Below are 20,612 nucleotides of genomic sequence, written 5' to 3'. Positions count from 1 at the left end.
TACCCTCTCTTCTTCGTTGAGAGCACGGGCTACAGCCTGAAGTAGTGCTAATATCGCCGCTCGGGCACCGGAGTCGTTAATGGCAGACTGGCAAGGCTTACGGTAAGGTCCGAGGCCTTGAGTAGCGATAGGCTGTATCTGTGCCAGAGCCGGATTATACGACCGACGGTATCGCTGCAAACGGTCCGCCATTTTTGCTAAGGGCGATGTTTGGAGATGCTCAAGTAAGTCGAAATGGTGTGCTCGCTCTAATGTGCTGCAAGAACTTGAGTTACACGGATGAGCCAGTTCTTTATAGTACTCTTTCGAGGGAACAGAGGAGGGCAAAATTATGTTGAACCATATAAATAACTCCCTGGCCGATCGGGATACCGTCCGGATGAGCGGGGTACTTTGGCACACGGCGGCTCATGTGAACTATGATTCGCCCACGAGCCGGTTGCATCGGCCCCATCATGTCCGGGCCCGGGCGTCGTATAACAATCATTTCGGCGGGAACGGCGAGGCTATGATTGGTGCGCGAAGATGGATGACCCCTTTGGATTTTCGGCGCGGCTTAGCTGACTCTCCGGCAACCCCACCGCACTAGCTCTGTAGCAGTATATAGGGCACGCCTAGTTATATTATCTGTTAACGCTTATCTGACCGGCCGTCATATATGCCACCACCTCAGCCTTAGCTAAAGACAAAGTAGATATGGGTTGTTGCCTTCCCGTGAAGTGCGAGTATCTAATGCGAGTACGCCTCTATCTGCTTCAGTAGAGTGAGCGACTGTGCACGGGCCACAATGACCAGCGCTGGTCATTGTGGCCCGTGCACGAAGACTGGCCTCGGGAGTGACTGTGCACGGGTGTGACGACCCGACCAACAGGGGAACTGTTTGGGGCTGAGGTAACAAACAGGCCCAGCGCAAACAAGGCCGCAGGATCAGGCCAGGGACAAGGGCGGACCAGCGAAGGCTGGCGGGGAACACATTATGTAAGCACCCTACCTTATGTCAGCAGCCGACGATGAGCAAGTCGCACTGCGACCATCACTCGTCGGCCTAGCGACGATAAGCTGTCGGCGCGCGACACCACGGTGTCGCAGGACGACAAGCACGATGAAGGACAAAGGATATATAGAGTCAGGAGGATCTCCTTGTAGACGGTCATTACCTTTGCACTTCAGCGATCAATCTAAGTATCATTCTCATCCTTCACTTGACCTAGTCACTCAATTGATCCGAGTGTGATATCTCGCAAGAGACACGAACGACAACCCCTCGAGAACACGACAAGCACGGAGTCAGTATTGCATGAGGTCGCTACCTACCTTATTCAGAACATAAACCCCACAGCGCCGGTCAGACGGTTGACCCCGGAGATCGGATCGTGACAACGGGCTACAACGACCAGCGCTGGTCATTGTGGCCCGTGCACAAAGACTGACTGCTCTGCGCAGAGACGCGCCACGCGACTCGTGACTGAGTCGTTCCCTGCCCTTTGTACGAAGCATGCGAGGTATGGTCCCATAATGGCTATCTTAGTCCATCGTGCGAGCGAACTTACCGGCCAAATCACCCAATTCATATCGGCGCTAGATGCGACGACCCACGCCGAGCTGATCAGTCATCTCACTGGCGCCTGTGATGCCCTAACGCGTCTTACAACCGCGACGAGCAATGAAGCAGCTACGACGAGTAATGAAGCAGCTACGACGAGTAATGAAGCAGCTACGACGAGGAATGAGGCAACAACCGCGACAAACAACGAAGCAGCTACGACAAACGACGAACGGCCAGCGCAAAACTCAGGCAAAAAGCGCAAAAGACTGAGCGATGCCAGCTAGTATGTCGCCCCATACGTCACAGATTGCCCTGGGGACGACAACCTGTAGCCACTCCTGCCCAAGACAACCCACCTTTCTGCCAGCTCCACTCATGACGCTAGTCCTGAGGTTGCCCGCTATGAGCCACAACCGGAAGCAGGTTATGAAGTCCACCGCTCTCGCCATAGCTTCACGATTCAAAAGGAGGAGATGGGCGAGAATCTCGTTGTAAGCCTAGAGGAAGTGGCCCATCAGTCTGGTTATCATGGATTGAGCTAAGTCGCTGACCTGCCGTCTATCGACTGGCCGGATCTTTTCGCCACCGTTGCGCAAGTCGATCATGACCTCCTCTCCGTCCACTTCGTAACACACAAGAGCCTAGGACGAGTACATCTATATAAGGGCAAGTTAACAACCTTTGAGGCCCCGAACTTTGCCGATCGCGTTATAGCTCCTTCAGACGACAATGTTAGAGCCTACCTAGACGAGATCTTTACTAGCATTCCTGAAGAAGAGGTCCCTTATTATGTCGGACTACTCCTTTTCGATAGCCGTATCGACGATATCCTGTTTCCTGGTAGGGCGCTTTTGCCTCCTCATTTTCCGCGTGTACAGGGCGTTAACAGCACCTACATGCATGTAGGAAACAGGAACTCTGGCACTGTATTCCACTGCGAAGATGGCGTTATGCGCTCAGTCAACTTGACCCTATTTGGCTGGAACATCTGGATACTGGTAGCGGTGCATCACATAGATAAACTCGAGTCATTTCTTCTCGGCAAGGTAAGACCTGGGACTAAATGCGACTAATCTGTTCGACACGAGAATATCATTCTTAGTCCGAACGTGCTATAGGTAGCTGAAATCGATTTTATCGTCCTGCTCGCCGGTCCCGGCGATCTTGTAGAAACTCAACCACGACAATATCACTGGGTTATAAACTACAGCACTGTGGTTAAAATGGCAATCAACTTTCTGCGTCCTGGGGAGTGCGCGCTACCTGAAAGCGTTCGTCTTTGTGACGAATGTGGACTGGCTCCTCTCCAACCTCACTTTGACCAGATCACCTTGGTGCAGACCAAACGCAGCAGTGCGCGACTGCGCAAACCAGGGACGAAGGCTGCGTCTCCAGGCGAAGCAGGCACGAAGACCATGCCTCCAAGCAAGCGAACGCCAAGGACGTCAAGCGCATCTCGGCCGCTCAAAGATCGTACTCTTGGTTCCCCGGCGAAGAAACCTCAGAACTCTACGTTACAGAACGCGGCAAATTCAGCAGCACAGAGAGTATACCCACACAAAAGCGACTCTCAGGACATATGCGCTGCATATCTCAGTGACAAGGTAACCTTGTATACACCGATCACAGATACCTTCGAGGAATCTGAAGCGCTCCACCTCATGCTGGTACTAAACAGCAACGTTGCCGTTCACAGCCTGATCGCTGTAGTGTACGGCTGGAGAGCCCGTTCATCGACAATGATCAATCATCACGCAGACCTTACACAGACGATTCAAGCAATTATTAATGTCGAATCTAATGTATGCTACAAGGAAGCTATACACGCACTCCTGCTTATTCAATTCGCAGACAAAGTGGACAAACTTGCAGATGGTCGATTGAGACTTACAAATGCGGACTGGAAGAAAGTGCAAGAGTCGAGCCCTACTGCCAAACAAATGTCTAACAAAAAGCTACGGAGATGGCGCGAGTCCGGTCGGAAATTGAAGCTCTGGCCTCCTAGCATTCTCTGTGCTATCGCTGGCCATGGCGCAGCGCCCTTTTCCCTGTCCCTCTACAGCTTAACTGGCCTAACGGACAAGTCAAGACAGCGCGTCCTTGCGGCACTTATCAATTCGTCAGAGGAGGGAATCACTTCGAGGATTCTCGAGGTCGGAGCTTACATCGCCGATTCATTTCTCAAAGGTCTCGACCTCGACGAGTTCGCATGGGAGTCACTAGATGCTCTATGTCTCGACCAACCTTCGGAGAGAGAGGTCCTGAAATGGCTCCGTCGATTTCGGGTCGTTGAGGAATGTTGTTACGAACCTGAGCGCTTTCACAGATAAGAGAAGCCGGAAAACTGGCCAGGAAAATGGCCAGCAGATCTAATGACTGGGGAAGCCTTCGAACAGTAGTGTTGCTACTGTTCGAGCGCAAGCTGCACTTGCATCGAGCTGGTACGCCCGTCCCATACGGCTCACGACCGACCCTGCTCGTCTTGCTTGCTAGAGACTTGTGGGTGTGATTATTAGCACCTCCGTGGTGGCTACTACCTTCTCCGTTCCCTTACAGTTCGCGATTGCGAGCGGAAAGGCCAGGGGCTCTTTGTGGTGGGACAGCCTGGCTATACTATCTTCCACAAAGATGATGTTCTGGGGGAATTGACAGGCGAGCTGGTCCCGCCGGGTACGTTCTCTACAAACTGGGGCGCTGAGATGGCTACGGATATTGTTAGATACGATATTAAGCCGGCGGTTTGTGTGGCCCAGCTACGGTATGCTGAGGCTGGGAATCGTCTGCGCAAGGTTAACCATTGCTGCCACCTGCCTACAGCCCGCTTTAGTGGTGCGATGGTGTCTGGGCGGTTTCGCATACTTTTGCTCGCGAATAAAGACCTATATGAGGGTGAGGAAGTCACGGTAACTTACTAGGAGGGTAAGCCGTCCTTCGACTGTTTCTGTGCGCAATGCCAGCCTAACAGATGAGTGGTCCGTATCCACCCGCTATCGTTGTTTGCAGTCTCTGGAAATAGTATTTACGAAGATCCACTAGCTTCCTTCCTCGTCGTGCTAGGATTTCTCATCTAGTCTGTGCTATCTTCGTCCACAAGTAAAGGGATTGTCTGCTCGTTGCGCTGCTTGCGTACTCTTGTATCCAACTTTAGCTTGTTCCGAGTCGACAGAGATGGGAAGGCCTAACTGCAAATAACGAAACAAGAGTTGTTGGAAGTATATAGCAAGCGCGTATGCTTCATTGGTAACTTTGATGGAAGTCGTGACTAGTACCGTGTGATAGATAAACACTCTTATAACGTGAGCTTCATATTGTCGGGACTGAGAAACTCTTTTATCCGACTCCGGAGTAGACCAGGATAATCTGATAATTGGTTCGTCTCAGAACTGATAATTACAAGCTAATCTAGAGTTTAGTTGAGAAGGCTATAGTAAGGGTGAAGATGGATACCTCGAGCCGTACTTGCTATTGTTAATTGCATAGGCTATTGGTTTCTTAGCTTCCAATATTAATCTGGTGGGAGACCTTAAGGCTCCGTTATTGAGTGACGTGCTCGTAGTATTATACTCATCACAAACATACGGGAATGATCAAGGTTAGAAATGTGCGTGGCTGTACTTGGTTTGAAGGTCCCTCTAACAAACCCCAGTTTATTACTTCATCGTGTACAAGTCAGAGATTGTCTGGGACGTCTTTGAACTTCCTTGAAGATAAGGGTAAGGTTTTAGGTTGAGGTGGTCTTCTTGCGCCCTTGGGAACTTCTCTCGCGCATACCTATAGAAAGCCGGCGAAACTTCATAGTGTTCTATCAACCTTGAGTGGATTGTACCCCCAATTTCAGTGTTCGCCTAGTAGGTCCGAGGAGAATGGCCGTCGTGGAGGGCTCCTCGAGTGGGGGCGGCCGGAGCATCTGTGACCTTCCAACTATAAAAGCCGCGAGATCTCCCACCTCAGGTCTGGCATTTTCTTTCCTGAACACAACATCGACATTCCTCCTGGTAGCAGTCTCTCCACCCCAATCCTATCATCATATTCCTCATTGTCCTCGTCACCACCAGGCATACATCATTTGAAGTTCGAGCATTCGCCATGAGCGGCCAGAACGATCAGACCAGCCGCACTTCCCTGTAGCATTCCAGCACTTCCCATGGTCCAGGACTGTCCATATCCCAAGGACCATCTAGACTTGACGTTCTTAACGACGCAAAATGTCGGCCTGATGCCAATTCCAAGCCTGCCCGGGCAGCCAGACGGCCTCAAGCCGGAGAAGAAAACATGGCAAAAGATATCGCACCCAAAGCTGGCAACTCAAGTTTCTCGGAGACCCCACAGGCCAAACGGCCTATGGAAGTAGTACAATACCACGTGCCGCAGCCCAACGAGGGTTCCCGGCATGCGGGATCCCCAACCAGTGCCCACGTCGCTAAGAATCCGAACTTGGCCAGTTCGGGCGGACTGGCCAGGGCGGCCGTCCCTACCAGCCACGAACCTAGAGCGTGCGTCTCAGCGCCACAGAGCAATCTTTCAGCTTCGCCTGCGGTCCGCTCTGTGGACTCCCACTAAGGTGATTTACAGCCTGAAGCGGCTAAGAACGAGAAGTCATTAGCACCTGGCGAGGTTGTAAACCAGCCTTCAACTTACCAGAAGGTATCGACGTCTGAGTAACAAATTCTTGAAGGTTACAAAATGAGCCTGGGCAGCGTCCTTCAGAGTTCAATAGTTCCAGAGTCTCATGGCTCAAAACGAGCTGTAGATGAGGAACATCGTCAAGGACAAAGAGGTAGAAGGGCGATGGGATTAAGGTCGAAGTATCTCGTTAAAGGTATGACCCGATTATCAACCTTACCCTCAGCAAAGATTCCGAGACCGGCCATATCAAATACTACACTTCATGGGCGCCATCATTTGTTCCACCTTCGTCTTTTAGATGTGACAAGCCCTGGAACAAGCTAGAGACCCCGGTGTCCAAGATGTACGGGAAAGCCGGCGTATCGAAGCTGTATGAGGCGGTGAGACCCGGAAGGACTAGGAAATCTTAGACTGCTAAGAAGACAACTAAGGTTACCGATGCTAGCTTAACTTAGATAAGTTGTTCTCTTCCAAGGGTTACCCCACCTATGACATCAAGGCGTTCTATATCGACCTTAACGAAGAAGAGGGGCTCCGTGTCCTGGTCGACTGGTAAGACACTGAAGTGAATCTTCAAGATCTGGACCTAGTAGGTATGTGTCTCGCAAAGAAACTTACGAGGAATCAGTTCGGCGGAAAAGTCTGGATGACTGAAGCAGAACTTGCGGGATTCGGGTCTGCTGATCCAGATTGCGATATCTGCATGTCCGATGTTTTTTGCCTAATGCACGAAGCTATTGATGATTGATTGGTCAATATTAATCAGGCAGGAATAAGTTGGAGGAGCGTTTCCATGAGTTATTAGTATTTTGTTTGACTATTGAGCTAGTATTTCATATTGTAACGGTCTTATGAATGTAAGGTGTTTAGTGCTACCCGCCCTTCCACCTTTGCTTAAGTTGGTCAGGCTCATTGGGCATTGCTTGCGGCTGGTCGGTGTTGAATTGGGGCCCTGCCTAAGGTTTACTCGGTGTTCATAGAGGAATAACGGTGTTCAAAAGATGGGTGTTTATGTCACAGAAGGGCGCAGCCACTCGGCCGCCTGATGACCATGAGTCCAGAGCTTTTCATACCCAACATATCAGCATGTGATATGACGGCGTTTTTGTATTTGGAATCAAAAAGAACTTATTGTGACAAACAGAGATTCCCGTCCACGTGCTCGCACGCTTATGCCTTAATTTGCAATGTGTCTACTATATGCCTAGTCAGTCGGTGTTCGCGTGTGATTCGACTTTTCCATAGGTACTTTGCGATTGCCGTCAGCTCATGATTCAGTGATTCGTATGGCGGTGCCAAATTTTTGAATTTATTGCTTGAACAGCGCCAGCTCGTGCTAGATCCTTGAGCCATAACTCGCACTGCCGTGGGGACTGCGTCTTGACGAGCCAACCATGGCCTCTTGCCTTATCGTCGCTCACCGCCATCTCCTGCCCCACGCATGCCGGGAGGCTCCTCGGCTTCGGCTTGATGCGCAAGCCCACCGACAAGCCGAGCTCCAGGCAGATATATGTCTTCGGGTAGTCAACGACAAATCTTGCGACACGAGTCACATTTGTGACCTTTCGAGCACGTGAACTTTATCTGCCAAAAACACGACCAGAGAGTTCTCAATTGGTTAGGACAAAGCCCCTAGTCACAACACCATGGACAATGTCAAGGTTCGCGCACAGCTGCCAACGGTTCCCTACCCTCTGGTGTCGGAAGGCCGCAGCGAGATTCGCACGGAACGCCTAATACTACGACCATTCACGCAAGATGTTCTGGAGGATATGCATTCGCTACGCATACAGCCCGAGGTCATGGTCTTCACCCGCCGAGGCGTGCCGGACAAAGATCTCGCCGAGACACAAGAGCGCATCAATCCGGTCTTGCCGCCCAACGATGCAACAACGCACCATTGGGCGGTCTACGAGGCAGCCACGGGTGAAATGGTGGGCTGTGGTGGTTTCTGGGCGTTCAGCAGTCTGATGGGGTGGCCCGAGGTCGGATACATGTTCAAGAAGGAGCACTGGGGGCAAGGCTATGCGACAGAGTTCCTACAAGCCTGGCTGACATCGTGGTGGGAGCTGCCACGATCAGAAGTTGAGCTGGAAGTGCCGATCAGCACGGTGGACGACGTGCCGGCTGGCGCCGACGGCACGAGGATGGTGGGTGCAGACCGCGTGGTTGCCATGATCGAGGCACACAACGTGCCGAGCCAACGCGTCTTGGAGAAGTGCGGTTTCCGCAAGACGGGCGAGTTCAACGAGCCAGACGTCAGGCCAGGCAAGGAAGGCGCCGAGGTGGCGCTCGTCGGGTTCGTGGCCACTCGGCCAACGAGGAATGTCTGACCTGAGGCTGGTCAAGTGCTCGGGGCCAGGGTGGACGCAGGCATGAGTAAGCGTTTTGGGTTGGGTGCTTTCTGAGTAACGCTGGAGTGTCGAGTCGCAAAACCCCATTACAGTATCTTGCTGAGCGCTGGACGAATGAGGGCAGGGGTGGCCGGCGATGGCTGGGCCGCTGAGCGGACTCGGGGATGCGGGCTATTTGTGGGCTGGCACGGTCCCGGCCGAGGCAGTCATTGTTCTGTCCAGCCAGCCCGAATGGGGATGTTGTTTTGTTGACGCGACCATGTCCTCGTCGCGGCAAAGACGCCCTGACCCAAGCTCTATTGTCGACCGCGCTAGGTCTAACGGCTACCAAAGCAGAAGGCACGAGGAGAACGACAGGCAGAGAGGCCTCCGGAAATTCGATGACAAGACACTGAAGACGCAGGACAGAGTATTGCATATCTACACCACGTAAGCCTTGCTCAACCAAAGAAACGGGCTGCTCCTAACGGATACAGATGGTCTTGGGGAAATAGTGACCACCGGGGCAGTTTTGACGACTTCGAATTGCAGGCCCTTCGCCCAGGCGCTCCAGTTCCAGAGATTCACTCACTGAAGGACTTCTGGAGGTTTTACAAAGACCAAGCTCGTGGTCGGCTAAGTTCGCGGCCGACAGTGAGGACTCTTCGCTCCTGCGCGAAATCCTTCAAAGCCGGATTCCTGCGGCGGACTGGGAACACACTGAGCGAGGCGGACACAGCAGAGATTAACTCGGTACGGACCTCCTTTGCCCTTATCCCCGCAATACTAACGTACTTTGCAGTGGATGCTTAACGTGCTATCTCAGGAGGAGCATAGTGGCGTTCGGGACCTAGAGATGCCGAAGTACAACTATCAACACGAAGATCTCGATCGAAACATCTCAACCTTATGGACGTCCGCCGAACTCGGTTATATTCATGAACGCAATCGTCTCCAGTTCCATTTCTTGCTGCTTCTGTTTTGCAACAGTGCAGGTCGATGCGGCGCTGTCTTCAACAAAGGCCTGCCCTACAAGGTAAGCCTCGGACCTTCTACGAACAAGATCTGATATTCACATATTCACATCACAGGATATACGCCTCGTTCTAAAAAGGACCGAAGGCAAGCCTCACTTTCTGTACAGGCCCGATCAACGTCATGTGAAGAACAATAAGGATCCGACGAACAAGAAGTACGTCATCACTGGACTGGTATCAGGTCAATGCTAACATGGGGTAGATTTGGTATCACAGGCTACGAGCATGCGGTTCTTCGTTACGACGTTGTCTTTCTCCTTATCAACTTTGCGATAGCAGATGGGGCTTTGGATCGCCATGCTTTCATGCGCATCATAGATGGAGAGGGCGAGGGCCCTATCGAGTGGCTTCCCGAAGCTCAAGATCGCTTCATCTGCCAAGCTCTCGACAGTAGCGGGAATTGCCATCCAAGCAAGTGGATGACCGGATCGACGTTCGACAGTATCTTTGCGCGCGTACTGATGAAGGACTACAACTACAGCAAAGCCTCTGTGCACGCCATTCAGCGCCAAGTCGCCAAGGGGTTGGATGGTACGTATCTGTTCGCATCTATGTGAGCAAGGCGCTAAGTATTGGCTAGAACGCTATACCGAAACGGAGCGGTCACAGCATGTTCTGCATACTGATCCCCGGATCATGGGACAAAGTTACGTAGCTTTTGTTTCATCTTGCGACACGTTGCTGTCCTGTATGACGCCTAACCCCAGGCGGCATGAGCATTTACGACCCATCGCCTGGATTGCGGTGCACATTTTGCCAGGCCAAGAGAAATGAGGTACATCAATTTGTGTGGAAAGCGCTAGTAAATTAATGTATCCTTATTCTTTTGGAGACTGGTTGGTTGGCATGCCAGTCACGTGATGCAATTTGGGCCAGTCAGAAACGTTAGTGGCAGTGATGTAAGGCTGACGTCTGCAGTCGGGGTCGGGGTAACCCTCCCCACGAAACGCCATGGGTGACAGCAGCCGTTTTCGGGCATCTATGTCCAAGGCTTCAGTCAATATATACCAGTCACCGCTGGCCATTCGATCCCCAATAGGACCGTCTGATGGGCGGGGGATATGTGGTCATTGATATAAAGCCTCACCATTCTTCCCTTTACACTCCTTGCACTAGTGCACACCGGCTAGCTCCTTTTCCTCCTGCTCTGGTTTCAGTTTTGATATCTGACGTTCCAGAGCCGAGATATCTTCTCGGTCCTACTCACCTATTCCTGTTATGTCCGCTCCAGGTCGTGGTGGCTCGTTTCGTGGTGGCGGCGGAGGACGTGGCCCTAGACGGGGAGGTTTTGGGGGTGATTCTAGTAGAGGCCGCAGTGCCCGTGGAGGCTTCCAAGGCAGAGGAAGGGGCGGCGTGACTGTTTCGGTGTTCTCGTACGTATATCTAGCATGGTTTTGCCCCTCTCCTCCACGACTCTACTGACACCAACGATGGAGGACTCCCGATCGAATCATCCCTGTTCCAAACACGGTTGTCGCGAAGACCGAAGATGCCCTTCTGGCCGCTACCAAAGGTGGCCTCAGTCTCGCCGGCTTAAAGTTACGAGAGGGGTTTCCTTGTCGTCCCGGCTTCGGCACGAAAGGCACACCCGTGACGCTGTGGGCCAACTATTTCGAAATGTGTCCACCCCCAAAAGTCATGTTCTACCGATACGATATTGCTGTTTCACCCGCGGTCGCCGGAAGAAAGCTTAGCCAGGTCGTCAGGCTGTTACTGGAGTCCGAAGAATTGATGGAATTTCGACTGGATGTGGCCACTGACTTCAAGTCAACTCTTGTGTCGCGTCAGAAGTTGCCCGCGGATGAGACGGTTGCCAAAATCCAGTACCGCTCGGAAGATGAGGACGAACCTCGACAAAATGCCACCCAATACGAAGTTCGTCTCCTATACACGAATACCTTGAGTGTCTCGCATCTGATCGAGTATCTCACATCTACGAACATAAGCGCGCGGTTCAACGACGCTCAGTCTCTGGTTCAGGCCTTCAACATCTTCCTCAACCATCACTCAAAGCTGACGGGGAATTTGGCTACGATTGGGGCTAGCAAGAAATTCTCTCTAGCCGATAACGCGGATAAGTGGGATCTTGGCACAGGATTGACGGCAATACGAGGCTTCTTTTCGAGCGTGAGGGTGGCAACCTGCCGCCTCCTCGTCAATGTGAATGTCAGCCACGGTGCCTTTTATGAAGCAGGGCCGCTGGACAAGATCATGTTCATGTACTACTCTGCTCACCAAAGAAGCAAGTACAAACTGAACAACTTCCTCGCGAAGCTCAAGGTGGGGCCTACTCACCTGCCAGAAAGGAAGAACAAAAAGGGTGAAATCGTGCGGAAAGTCAAGACCATTGTTGGCCTCGCCAACACGAATGACGGACACGGCCTCCAGCACCCCCCAAGGGTAAAAGAGTTCGGTGCGGGTCCTAAGGATGTGGAGTTCTGGCTCGAAGGCGGTGGGGGAGGCCAGCCGGCCAGCTCACCAGGAGCTGGAAGTCAGGAGGAAGGTAAAAAGAAAAAGAAGAAATGGAAACAGGCAGGCCCTTCCGACAAGCCATCGTCGACCTCGTCCAGTGGCGGATACATCAGTGTTTACGAATTCTTTTGGACCAGTGAGTCTCTGAATGCCTGCTGGGGAGCTCATTTTATAATAACTGTCCGAATAGAATATAATTGGCAGACCAACCCCATGATCCCCATCATCAACGTCGGTACACGAGATACCCCAAGCTATCTTCCACCTGAGGTCTGTGTCGTCGTTCCAGGTCAGAACTCAAACTCAAAGCTCAACCCCGCGCAAACCCAACAAATGATACAGTTTGCTGTACGGAGCCCATGGGAGAATGCTGCTTCAATAGTCCGCGATGGTTTTCAAACAGTTGGTCTTTCATCACAGGCGAACGTGCTTCTGGTAGGTAACACCCTCTTTATCGCTGCACACCGCGACTCACTCTTTATGACAGGATCGGTTTGGCGTATCGGTCCCACCTCAGTTGATCACTGTGTCAGGGAGGGTTCTCAACGAGCCTAAGGTCTTGTACAAAGAGGGGAAGCCTGCCCCGGTGCGCTCTGGCAGCTGGAATATGGTTAACGTGAAGTTAAACACCACCGGGACTATGACGAATTGGTCGTACCTACTCATTTCGATACCTGATCGGCGGGATGCATTTGATCAAGCAGGTCTCATCGCTATGCTCGTCAAGTTTCAAGAGGCTTTGCGCAAAACCGGAATGGTCGTGGCCCCCCCGGCTCTGGGACGAAGACTAGTCCTGAGAGACCAGGATGACCCGGAGCTCGACAACGTCTTCAAAATTAGCTGCCAAGTCCTTACACCTGCTTTTCATTATCCTACCAGATACCACCCCCCTCTACAACAGGATCAAACACTGCGGCGACGTTAAGTACGGGATCCAAACTATCTGCGTTGTTGGCCATAAGATTGCCAAAGAGAAGGGCCAGGACCAGTACTTCGCCAATGTCGCCCTGAAGCTCAACCTGAAACTGCGCGGAAACAACCAGCTACTCGATAAACCACGCCTTGGTATAATCAACGAGAATAAGACTATGGTTGTCGGTATTGACGTCACACACCCGTCTCCTGGGTCTAGTTCTCGCGCGCCAAGCATCGCCGGGATGGTTGCCAGCGTTGATAGGTGGCTTGGCCAGTGGCCTGCAGTTCTCCGGGTCCAGGCCGGCGCTCGCCAGGAAATGGTCACGGACCTGTCAGACATGCTTAAATCACGCCTCCAGCTGTGGAAAACCAAAGGACACCACCAGTCCCTGCCCGAGAATATCTTGGTATACCGTGACGGCGTCTCCGAGGGTCAGTATGACAAAGTCATCGATGAGGAACTTCCGCGGCTGCGCAAGGCATGTACGGAGGTGTATCCGACCTCTGACCAGAAAAAGGACCTCCCACATTTCACCATCGTCATTGTCGGTAAGCGTCACCACACGCGATTTTACCCGACCAAGGAAGCCAACGCCGACCGGTCCGGCAACCCGAAGCCCGGCACCATCGTCGACCGCGGTGTCACAGAGGCACGTAACTGGGACTTCTTCCTCCAAGCGCACGCAGCCATCCAGGGCACCGCGCGTCCAGGGCACTACGTTGTCGTGCTCGATGAGATCTTCCGAGCTCGCTATGCCAAGACGTTGCCGCCGGACTGCAGCAACGTGGCGGATGTGCTTGAGGACCTAACGCAGAGCTTGTGCTATGTGTATGGGCGTACGACCAAGCCAGTCAGTCTGTGTACGCCGGCTTACTATGCTGATATTGTCTGTGAGAGGGCTAGGTGCTATCTGAGTGGTGTCTTTGACACGCCGACACAGTCCGCGGAGCCGTCACTGGCCGGAAGTCAGACGGAGGGGTTGCAAGTTGGGAATGAAGATGTGAGGATTCATGAGAAGTTGAAGGATACCATGTTTTATATTTAAGCAGCGGAAGAAGCGGGGAAGCTGGGATCTTGCAGTCCTTGATTTTGGTCACGGAATTAAGGGATGCTCTATTCGGCCACTGACTCAAACTTTCGCCTGGATGCGAATTTTAGCCTCAGGTTCAGAACTAAAATGGCCCAGTATTGCCTGGACACACCCACTGTTGGTACCCATGCTCGGGAGGATGGCTCGTGGACGACGAAGTGTTCTCCGATGCGACCAGCGATGTAGGTATTTGTGTCATTATCCGCCCGGCGGTAGGGATCACGCCTTTCGTCCCAAAAGTGATCGAAGAGCAAGGTGACGGCATCGGCTTCGCGAGGCAACGCACAAATTATGGCACTGTGGAATTGCGTGCGGTCATGAGGTGGTTGGGACGCCATTGTGGTTGTCGAGTGCAGAAAAGTGAACGTGCCAAGTATAGGCTGGGGTTGTTTAAATACCGTCACGTGAGCGGTTGGTTGGCTGTATCAGTGTTGGTGACCTGCACGGGCTGCTGCAGGTCGAGCTCGCCTGAACACGAACCGTGACCTGCTGACGCGCAGCAATCAAGTCGCCAGGCTCAGCTACGGCACAACGCAGGCCATCGCGTCAAGACCTGGTCGCAACCGTGTCGAGACGCGTCGCTGGCGTGTTCGTTCGCGTGTTGGAATTGTCGGGATGGACATCCACGGCCAGACAATCCAGAATGGCGGCTCCGGAAGTATCGCAATCGGCCGCGACAATATCGCTGTGACGGGCGACTTGTACATGGGTTCGTTAGCCCTATTCCTTCACCTCAATCGTTAATAACGTAAATACAGGAAGCAACGGCCCCGGGGAAGACGCTGCGTGTCTTAGGGACCTTCGAGCCACCGACCCGCGCCATGATAAGATACGAATCGAGCAAACAAAAGGTGGCCTCCTCCCAGCCTCGTACCGCTGGATTCTGGACAACGCCGAGTTTAGACAATGGCGCGATGACCCAGAGACACGCCTGCTCCGGATCATGGGCGACCCTGGCAAAGGCAAAAGCATGCTCCTCTGCGGCATCATCGACGAGCTGACGCCAGTCACCGGCAGGAGCCTGTCCTATTTCTTCTGCCAGGACACTGACGCGCGTATCAACAGTGCGACAGCTGTGCTTCGGGGGCTTATCTACATGCTCGTTGGCCAGCAGCCGTCGCTGATCGGACACCTGCGGAAACAGTACGACCACGCCGGCCGAGCTTTGTTCGAGGATGCGAACGCCTGGATTGCGTTGTCCGAGATTTTAACGGACATCTTACGGGACCCTGCGCTTCCGCCGGTCTTCATAGTCATCGATGCCCTCGATGAATGTACGAAGGACTTGCCGAGTCTGCTGGGCTTCATCTCTCGAACCGTAGGGAAGTCTCCGGCCAAGTGGCTCGTATCGAGCCGCAACAACATCGACATCGAGCGCAGGCTGCGTCTAAATCCTTCGGGCGCTCGGCTCAGCCTTGAGCTGAGAGAGAACGCAGAGCAGGTCGCACACGCGGTCGACGCATACATTGACTATTGTGTCTCCCAGCTGCTTGTAATTTCGGATGTTGCGCTTGAAGGCCAAGTTAAAGACACGCTGCGCCAGAAGGCTGATGGAACATTTCTCTGGGTTTCCCTTGTCGTCCCGGAGCTCCGCGACACAATGAGCTTGGACATGTTAGAGGTCATTGATGAGACGCCGTCCGACTTGACAAGCGTCTACCGCAGGATGATGGACCGTCTTCAGCGGCTACCACGTGGTTCGGGTCGCTGCCTGGAAATGCTCTCGGTCGTTGTAACAGCATATCGCCCACTTCATCTCAAAGAGCTCCGCGTTCTGTCTAAATTGCTCGAAAGATGTAGCACAGACGATTGCAGACAGGCAGTGGCCATGTGCGGGTCCTTCCTTACAGTCCGAGAGGAGCACGTATACATTGTCCACCAGTCCGCCAAGGACTTCTTGTCCGCAGACGCCTCACTTTTTATATTTCCTTCGGGAGTGGGAAGGGTGCACCACGGAATAGTATACAGGTCGCTCCAGTGCTTGTCCACGACGTTACGGCGAGACATATACAACCTTCGTCAGCCCGGTGCTGCAATTGAGGACGTCATTATACCTTCTCCGGATCCACTCTTCGATGTTCGGTACGCATGCACCTACTGGATACGCCACCTCCTCGAGCCGAACGCTGGATTGCAGGACGACGACATAATGAACTCAGTCGCTACATTCCTTCGGATCCACTTTCTCCATTGGCTCGAGGGTCTGAGTCTTGTGAAACAACTGCCTGGCGCTGTTGTGCCCTTGAGCAGACTTGCCAGTGAGTTACTAGCGCATCGACCACTCGAGCTTCGAAACACAGGACACGTTGTCCCGTACTCGACGATTGACATGGAGGAAAACAGTCTACATGGCTTTCTTCAGGATGCACACCGCTTTGCTACGTACTATCGATGGATAATTGAGAACCATCCGCTACAGGTCTATGCGTCTGCATTGGTGTTTAGCCCTGCGCGCAGCCGCGTTAGGATGACTTTTCAACACGAAGAACCGACTTGGATCAAAATGAAGCCGGCCATGGAAGATCAGTGGAATGAATGCCTCCAGACGCTGGAGGGCCATAGCGATGCGGTCAACTCGGTCGTGTTCTCGCACGACGGCTGCCGGCTCGCGTCGGCGTCGGGCGACAAGACTGTCAAGGTGTGGGATGCCACGACAGGCCAATGCCTCCAGACACTCGATATGGGGATGAAAGTATCTCATATCGAGTTTAACAAACAAGGGGACTGCCTCCACACTGATCTTGGCACATTTACGCTTTTACCTACGGCATTAGAACAAGCCTCTTCGATCTTATCCACGCCCTTTTCACATTCGTCTTTGAACGGGCAGCGTCGTGGCTATGGTCTAAGCGCAGATCGCACTTGGATTGTTTTCGACGATGAAAAATGGCTCTGGCTACCACCAGAGTATCGTCCTACTGTATCAGCCGTAGGTAAGAGGAGGGTAGCTGTTGGATGTGCGTCTGGCCGCGTGCTACAATGGGCATTTTAATGCGAGATTTTGCTTGGATTGCGGGTAGCCTACTAGGTCGTACTTTCCCTGCCTTTTCTTTCCATTCTTTATTCCATGTTATTTAGGGCGGCAATTACTACACGGGCATGAAGAATTGCTACCCGGGCATGACTCTTACACGGGCATGACCTTTTGCAGCCTCTGATTGGTCCATCCCTTTTTGTTAGTGCATCTAGATTCTGCCAACGCTTCCCTTGTACCTCGGGATTAGCTCTCCACCACGACGATCGACGACACATATGGAAGCTATTCACTAGCTAGCTACTACACCAATTACCTCTTGTCGCATGTCAAGCCTACTGATAATGATTGTTCGTGAAAGATACCATATTTGTCAAGGTCCCAGGGCTCCAGGCGTGGTGTGTTAGGCCCCCTGCTGAGACCAACACTCAAACACACGCTGTATCAGGAATATCCAATAGCCTCATCTTCCAAGGCATCTGCATCACAAAGCAGGTCATTCCTTTGTGCTGAAATTGGTCCCCTCTTTCCTTCTTTCATAGTCAAATCAACTGCCCCTTTAACCATGCTCTCATCCGTGCGTGCGACACTCTTCCTGTCGCGATCAAGGCCGTCATTATGTCCCAGCCCGACTCTCGATCTAGCTCAGCAAGCAACCAACGACTTCGAAGCTATCAATTACGTCCTCGAAAACGACAGCGGCAGAACCAATCTGAGAGTTCAAGACCACCTTCGTCTAATAGCACAGGGACGAGCATTGGCCCACACTATGGCGTGGGAGACGACGAGGCACTCTGTAATGCTTTCGCCTCGTACCCAGAGACCTTCACGACCGCTCCACGCCCCTATGGATCGCGTGGGCTGAACGAGCCACCATGGGAGCTGCGATTCGATCATGAGATTCACCTATCGAATGATTTCCCAACCCGAGGAAGACGGTCGCAACGAGTAAGAATGCCTATACCAGGCCCGGAAATCGACCAGCCACCTGCCTGCTCTCCACAACAATCAGCACAAGAACAATTCTCTCCAACAAGACCCCAGTTTCAGTCCGCCCTTAGGCTAGTGCGCGAGGTGATTGGGACAGATCGAAGACTTACCATCGAGCTCGTCCGGTCATACGAACGAGTCCGCCAATGGCGCGAGATATGGGGCTACTCGCCGCTCAGTTCAACTCCATTCGAATCATCTCCGCCATACTCGCCTCCCCGAGAAAGGCACTCTCCGCCTATCGCCTCGCCGCCCTCGCCCGACCACCCCTTGTCGCCTGTCCCTGACCCGATCCCGAACCCACCTATCCCAGGCGACCCAGCGCCGTCAGCCGAAGTCCTGTTCGAGTGGGTGAATACTTTCGCGAAGGCTAATGGCTTCGGTATTGTTCGACGAAATGCCTACTCATATAAGGGTCGGAAGATCCGGTACTCTTTCCAATGCGATCGATTCGGAGAACCACGCCCCTCAGAGAGTACCGGTATTCGGCAACGGAAGTCTCGAAAGTGTGGTTGTAAATGGATGGTCATTGCCGAAGCACTGGAGGAGGGTAGATGGCTTCTACGACACCACGATAATTCCGAGCATAGCCAGCATAACCACGGGGCCAGTATCAAACCATCCGCCCATCCCTCCCACAGACGACTTACTACACCTATCAGGGCAACAGTCGAATCGACAAGCCGTCGGGTCGGAATTCGGGCCCGTGACGTACGCGCGATCGTCCTGGAGCAGCATCCCGAGTCATCTTTTACACGAAAGGATATCTATAACGCCAGGTCTCGTATCAGCCGAGACAAGTTGAGCGGCCACACTCCTACTGCAGCACTGATCAAGCTGTTCGACGAGATGGAGATTCCCTATCTTGTTAAGTGGGCGGATGATGAGCCAAACCGCCTCGTCGGTCTTGTCTGGACCTTTCCGTACTGCCTCCAGATGTGGAAGCGGTTTCCTGAGGTCATCAGCTTCGACAACACATACAACACCAACCGCTTCAAGCTTCCATTATTCCAAGCAACAGGACAGACCTGCCTTGGTCCTGTCTACAATGCGGCGTTCGGTCTGATCGACAACGAGAGACGGGAGGGGTTCCAGTTCCTCTCTGAGAGCATTCGACAGATCTCAGAGCAGCACTCTATTCGCCAACCGGACGTTATCATTACTGACTTCGACGGTCAGATGAAGGCCGCCCTGAATGATCAGTTCCCTGATGCACAGCAGCAGCTGTGCATCCACCACATCAATTCTAACGTCTTGCTCAAGTCAAAGCAGAAGTGGGTCAAGGGCCAATGTAGCAGTAGTAGTCCCGACAGCAGCAACGGGGAGGACTACGCTCCACAGGCACAGGCTGAGCTCGGCCCGAAAGACGGACAGTTGGTCAACGCGCAGACAGCTGAAGTCGTCCCTCATAGCCATCGAGGGGTTCTCATGATGTGGAAGGTCGTCTTGTTTGCGGAGACAGAGGAGGCTCACGAGAAGGCGTGGGGAAGCCTCTGTAGGGAATTTGACGATCAGCGGGCCATCCTGCGGTATCTCCATGGAACCTCCATGCCTGTCAGGGCGCAGTGGGCACGATGTTTCATTCGCAACTATCGCAACTTCGGCATCCGCGTCACATCTGGGACAGAAGCAAGCAACAACAACATCAAGAGCTATCTCCTGAATGGTATGAGCAATCTCTATCGGCTTATCGAGGCTATGCAGGACATGATGAAGGACCAGGAGCGAGATTTCAACGACGCCTGCGCAGCGGACGAGGTACTTACCGCGCGAGAGTACATAGGGTCCAGCTCGGAGTATCTAGGCGAACCCCGGACAGCACTCTCTTCGAAGGGTCTCGGGCTTATCAACAAACAATATCGGCTAGCAAGGAAAGCAATGCCGACGGGGAAGAATCCGTTCCCTGACCCCATTGGCGATTGCAGTGAGGACTGCTCGGTTTCGACCGAGCTTGGAATCCCCTGCTGCCACACAATCTACTCAAAGCTGGTGAGTGGCACGCCTCTCACCAAATGGGAGGTCCATCCTCGGTGGCGCCTACGAGAGCCATCCTCTCGAGATCCATACCGACGAATCCTCGACCCTAAGATCGCCACTGCTCTCCGTGGCAGACCTAAGAACACCACACAGGCTGTTCCAGCGCGGCTAGCCATTGAGGCAAGCAGCCAGCCGAGTGGCCAACGAGCCAGCAATCCAGCAAGCCAAGCGACAGGGCGCAGACGAGGTCGACCACCAGGAAGTCACAACAAGTCAACGCTAGCTAGGCTTGCTCTGGAAGCGAGCCAACAGGCCAGCAGCCAGGCTAGTAGCCAGGCCAGTGCCTCATCCCAGCGCCAGACGCGCAGCCGGTCAGCTGTTCTTGGAGCTGGAAGAACTACAGGAGTACGTGCCAACGGACGGAAGACGCAATCTAGCATTCGCAGGCGAAGGAGTCAGTGGGAGCTGCTTGACAGCGACGAGGAGGTTCTTCCATCTATAGTAGTTAGAGGATAGAGATATAGATAGCTGCCCTCTAGGGCGTGCTGGAATTGGCCGTGTTCTGTATTGAAAACCAGACCTTGTTTTGATATACGCCTAAGACCTGTTCTAGAGGCCTGGTTGACCTGGTTGGTTCTGACTATACCGAAA

At 53.0% G+C, this 20,612-nt stretch overlaps 4 protein-coding genes across 4 annotated transcripts; all 4 read left to right on the top strand.

Annotated features, from left to right (window-relative positions):
* Nucleotides 1-1,515: 1,515 nt before the first annotated feature.
* On the top strand, nucleotides 1,516-3,876 carry B0I36DRAFT_353399 (uncharacterized protein; the record flags this gene model as incomplete). The annotated part of the gene is made up of 5 exons (XM_046157205.1): nucleotides 1,516-1,829; nucleotides 1,914-2,037; nucleotides 2,212-2,386; nucleotides 2,453-2,592; nucleotides 2,665-3,876. 5 exons carry the CDS (start codon nucleotides 1,516-1,518, stop codon nucleotides 3,874-3,876), a joined length of 1,965 nt encoding a protein of 654 aa, XP_046008808.1.
* Nucleotides 3,877-7,650: 3,774 nt separating this feature from the next.
* B0I36DRAFT_332865 (GNAT domain-containing protein) lies at nucleotides 7,651-8,782 on the top strand. The gene is made up of 2 exons (XM_046155161.1): nucleotides 7,651-7,695; nucleotides 7,776-8,782. The coding sequence occupies exon 2, from the start codon at nucleotides 7,819-7,821 to the stop codon at nucleotides 8,503-8,505; it is 687 nt and encodes a 228-aa protein (XP_046008807.1). The 5' UTR covers nucleotides 7,651-7,695; nucleotides 7,776-7,818; the 3' UTR covers nucleotides 8,506-8,782.
* Nucleotides 8,404-10,477, top strand: B0I36DRAFT_167208 (uncharacterized protein). The gene is made up of 6 exons (XM_046148740.1): nucleotides 8,404-8,955; nucleotides 9,003-9,258; nucleotides 9,308-9,541; nucleotides 9,597-9,697; nucleotides 9,745-10,073; nucleotides 10,123-10,477. Exons 1-6 carry the CDS (start codon nucleotides 8,663-8,665, stop codon nucleotides 10,314-10,316), a joined length of 1,407 nt encoding a protein of 468 aa, XP_046008806.1. The 5' UTR covers nucleotides 8,404-8,662; the 3' UTR covers nucleotides 10,317-10,477.
* A 283-nt stretch (nucleotides 10,478-10,760) lies between these two features.
* B0I36DRAFT_376866 (putative RNA interference and gene silencing protein) lies at nucleotides 10,761-13,975 on the top strand (the record flags this gene model as incomplete). The annotated part of the gene is made up of 5 exons (XM_046160504.1): nucleotides 10,761-10,919; nucleotides 11,025-12,150; nucleotides 12,205-12,449; nucleotides 12,502-12,840; nucleotides 12,863-13,975. 5 exons carry the CDS (start codon nucleotides 10,761-10,763, stop codon nucleotides 13,973-13,975), a joined length of 2,982 nt encoding a protein of 993 aa, XP_046008805.1.
* Between the last annotated feature and the right edge of the window lie 6,637 nt (nucleotides 13,976-20,612).

This window comes from Microdochium trichocladiopsis, assembly GCF_020744255.1.
Source record: "Microdochium trichocladiopsis strain MPI-CAGE-CH-0230 chromosome Unknown B0I36scaffold_9, whole genome shotgun sequence".
Lineage (NCBI taxonomy): Eukaryota > Fungi > Ascomycota > Sordariomycetes > Xylariales > Microdochiaceae > Microdochium > Microdochium trichocladiopsis.
This window is presented reverse-complemented; position numbering and strand designations above follow the sequence as displayed.

Excerpts from the sequence above, each read along its gene's own strand:
- B0I36DRAFT_332865 (XM_046155161.1), top strand. The coding sequence starts at position 7,819 with ATGGACAATGTCAAGGTTCGCGCACAGCTGCCAACGGTTCCCTACCCT.
- B0I36DRAFT_167208 (XM_046148740.1), top strand. The coding sequence starts at position 8,663 with ATGGCTGGGCCGCTGAGCGGACTCGGGGATGCGGGCTATTTGTGGGCT. Across the intron at positions 9,259-9,307 it reads ACACAGCAGAGATTAACTCG|TGGATGCTTAACGTGCTATC; the intron begins GTACGGACCTCC and ends CGTACTTTGCAG. Across the intron at positions 9,542-9,596 it reads ACAAAGGCCTGCCCTACAAG|GATATACGCCTCGTTCTAAA; the intron begins GTAAGCCTCGGA and ends TTCACATCACAG.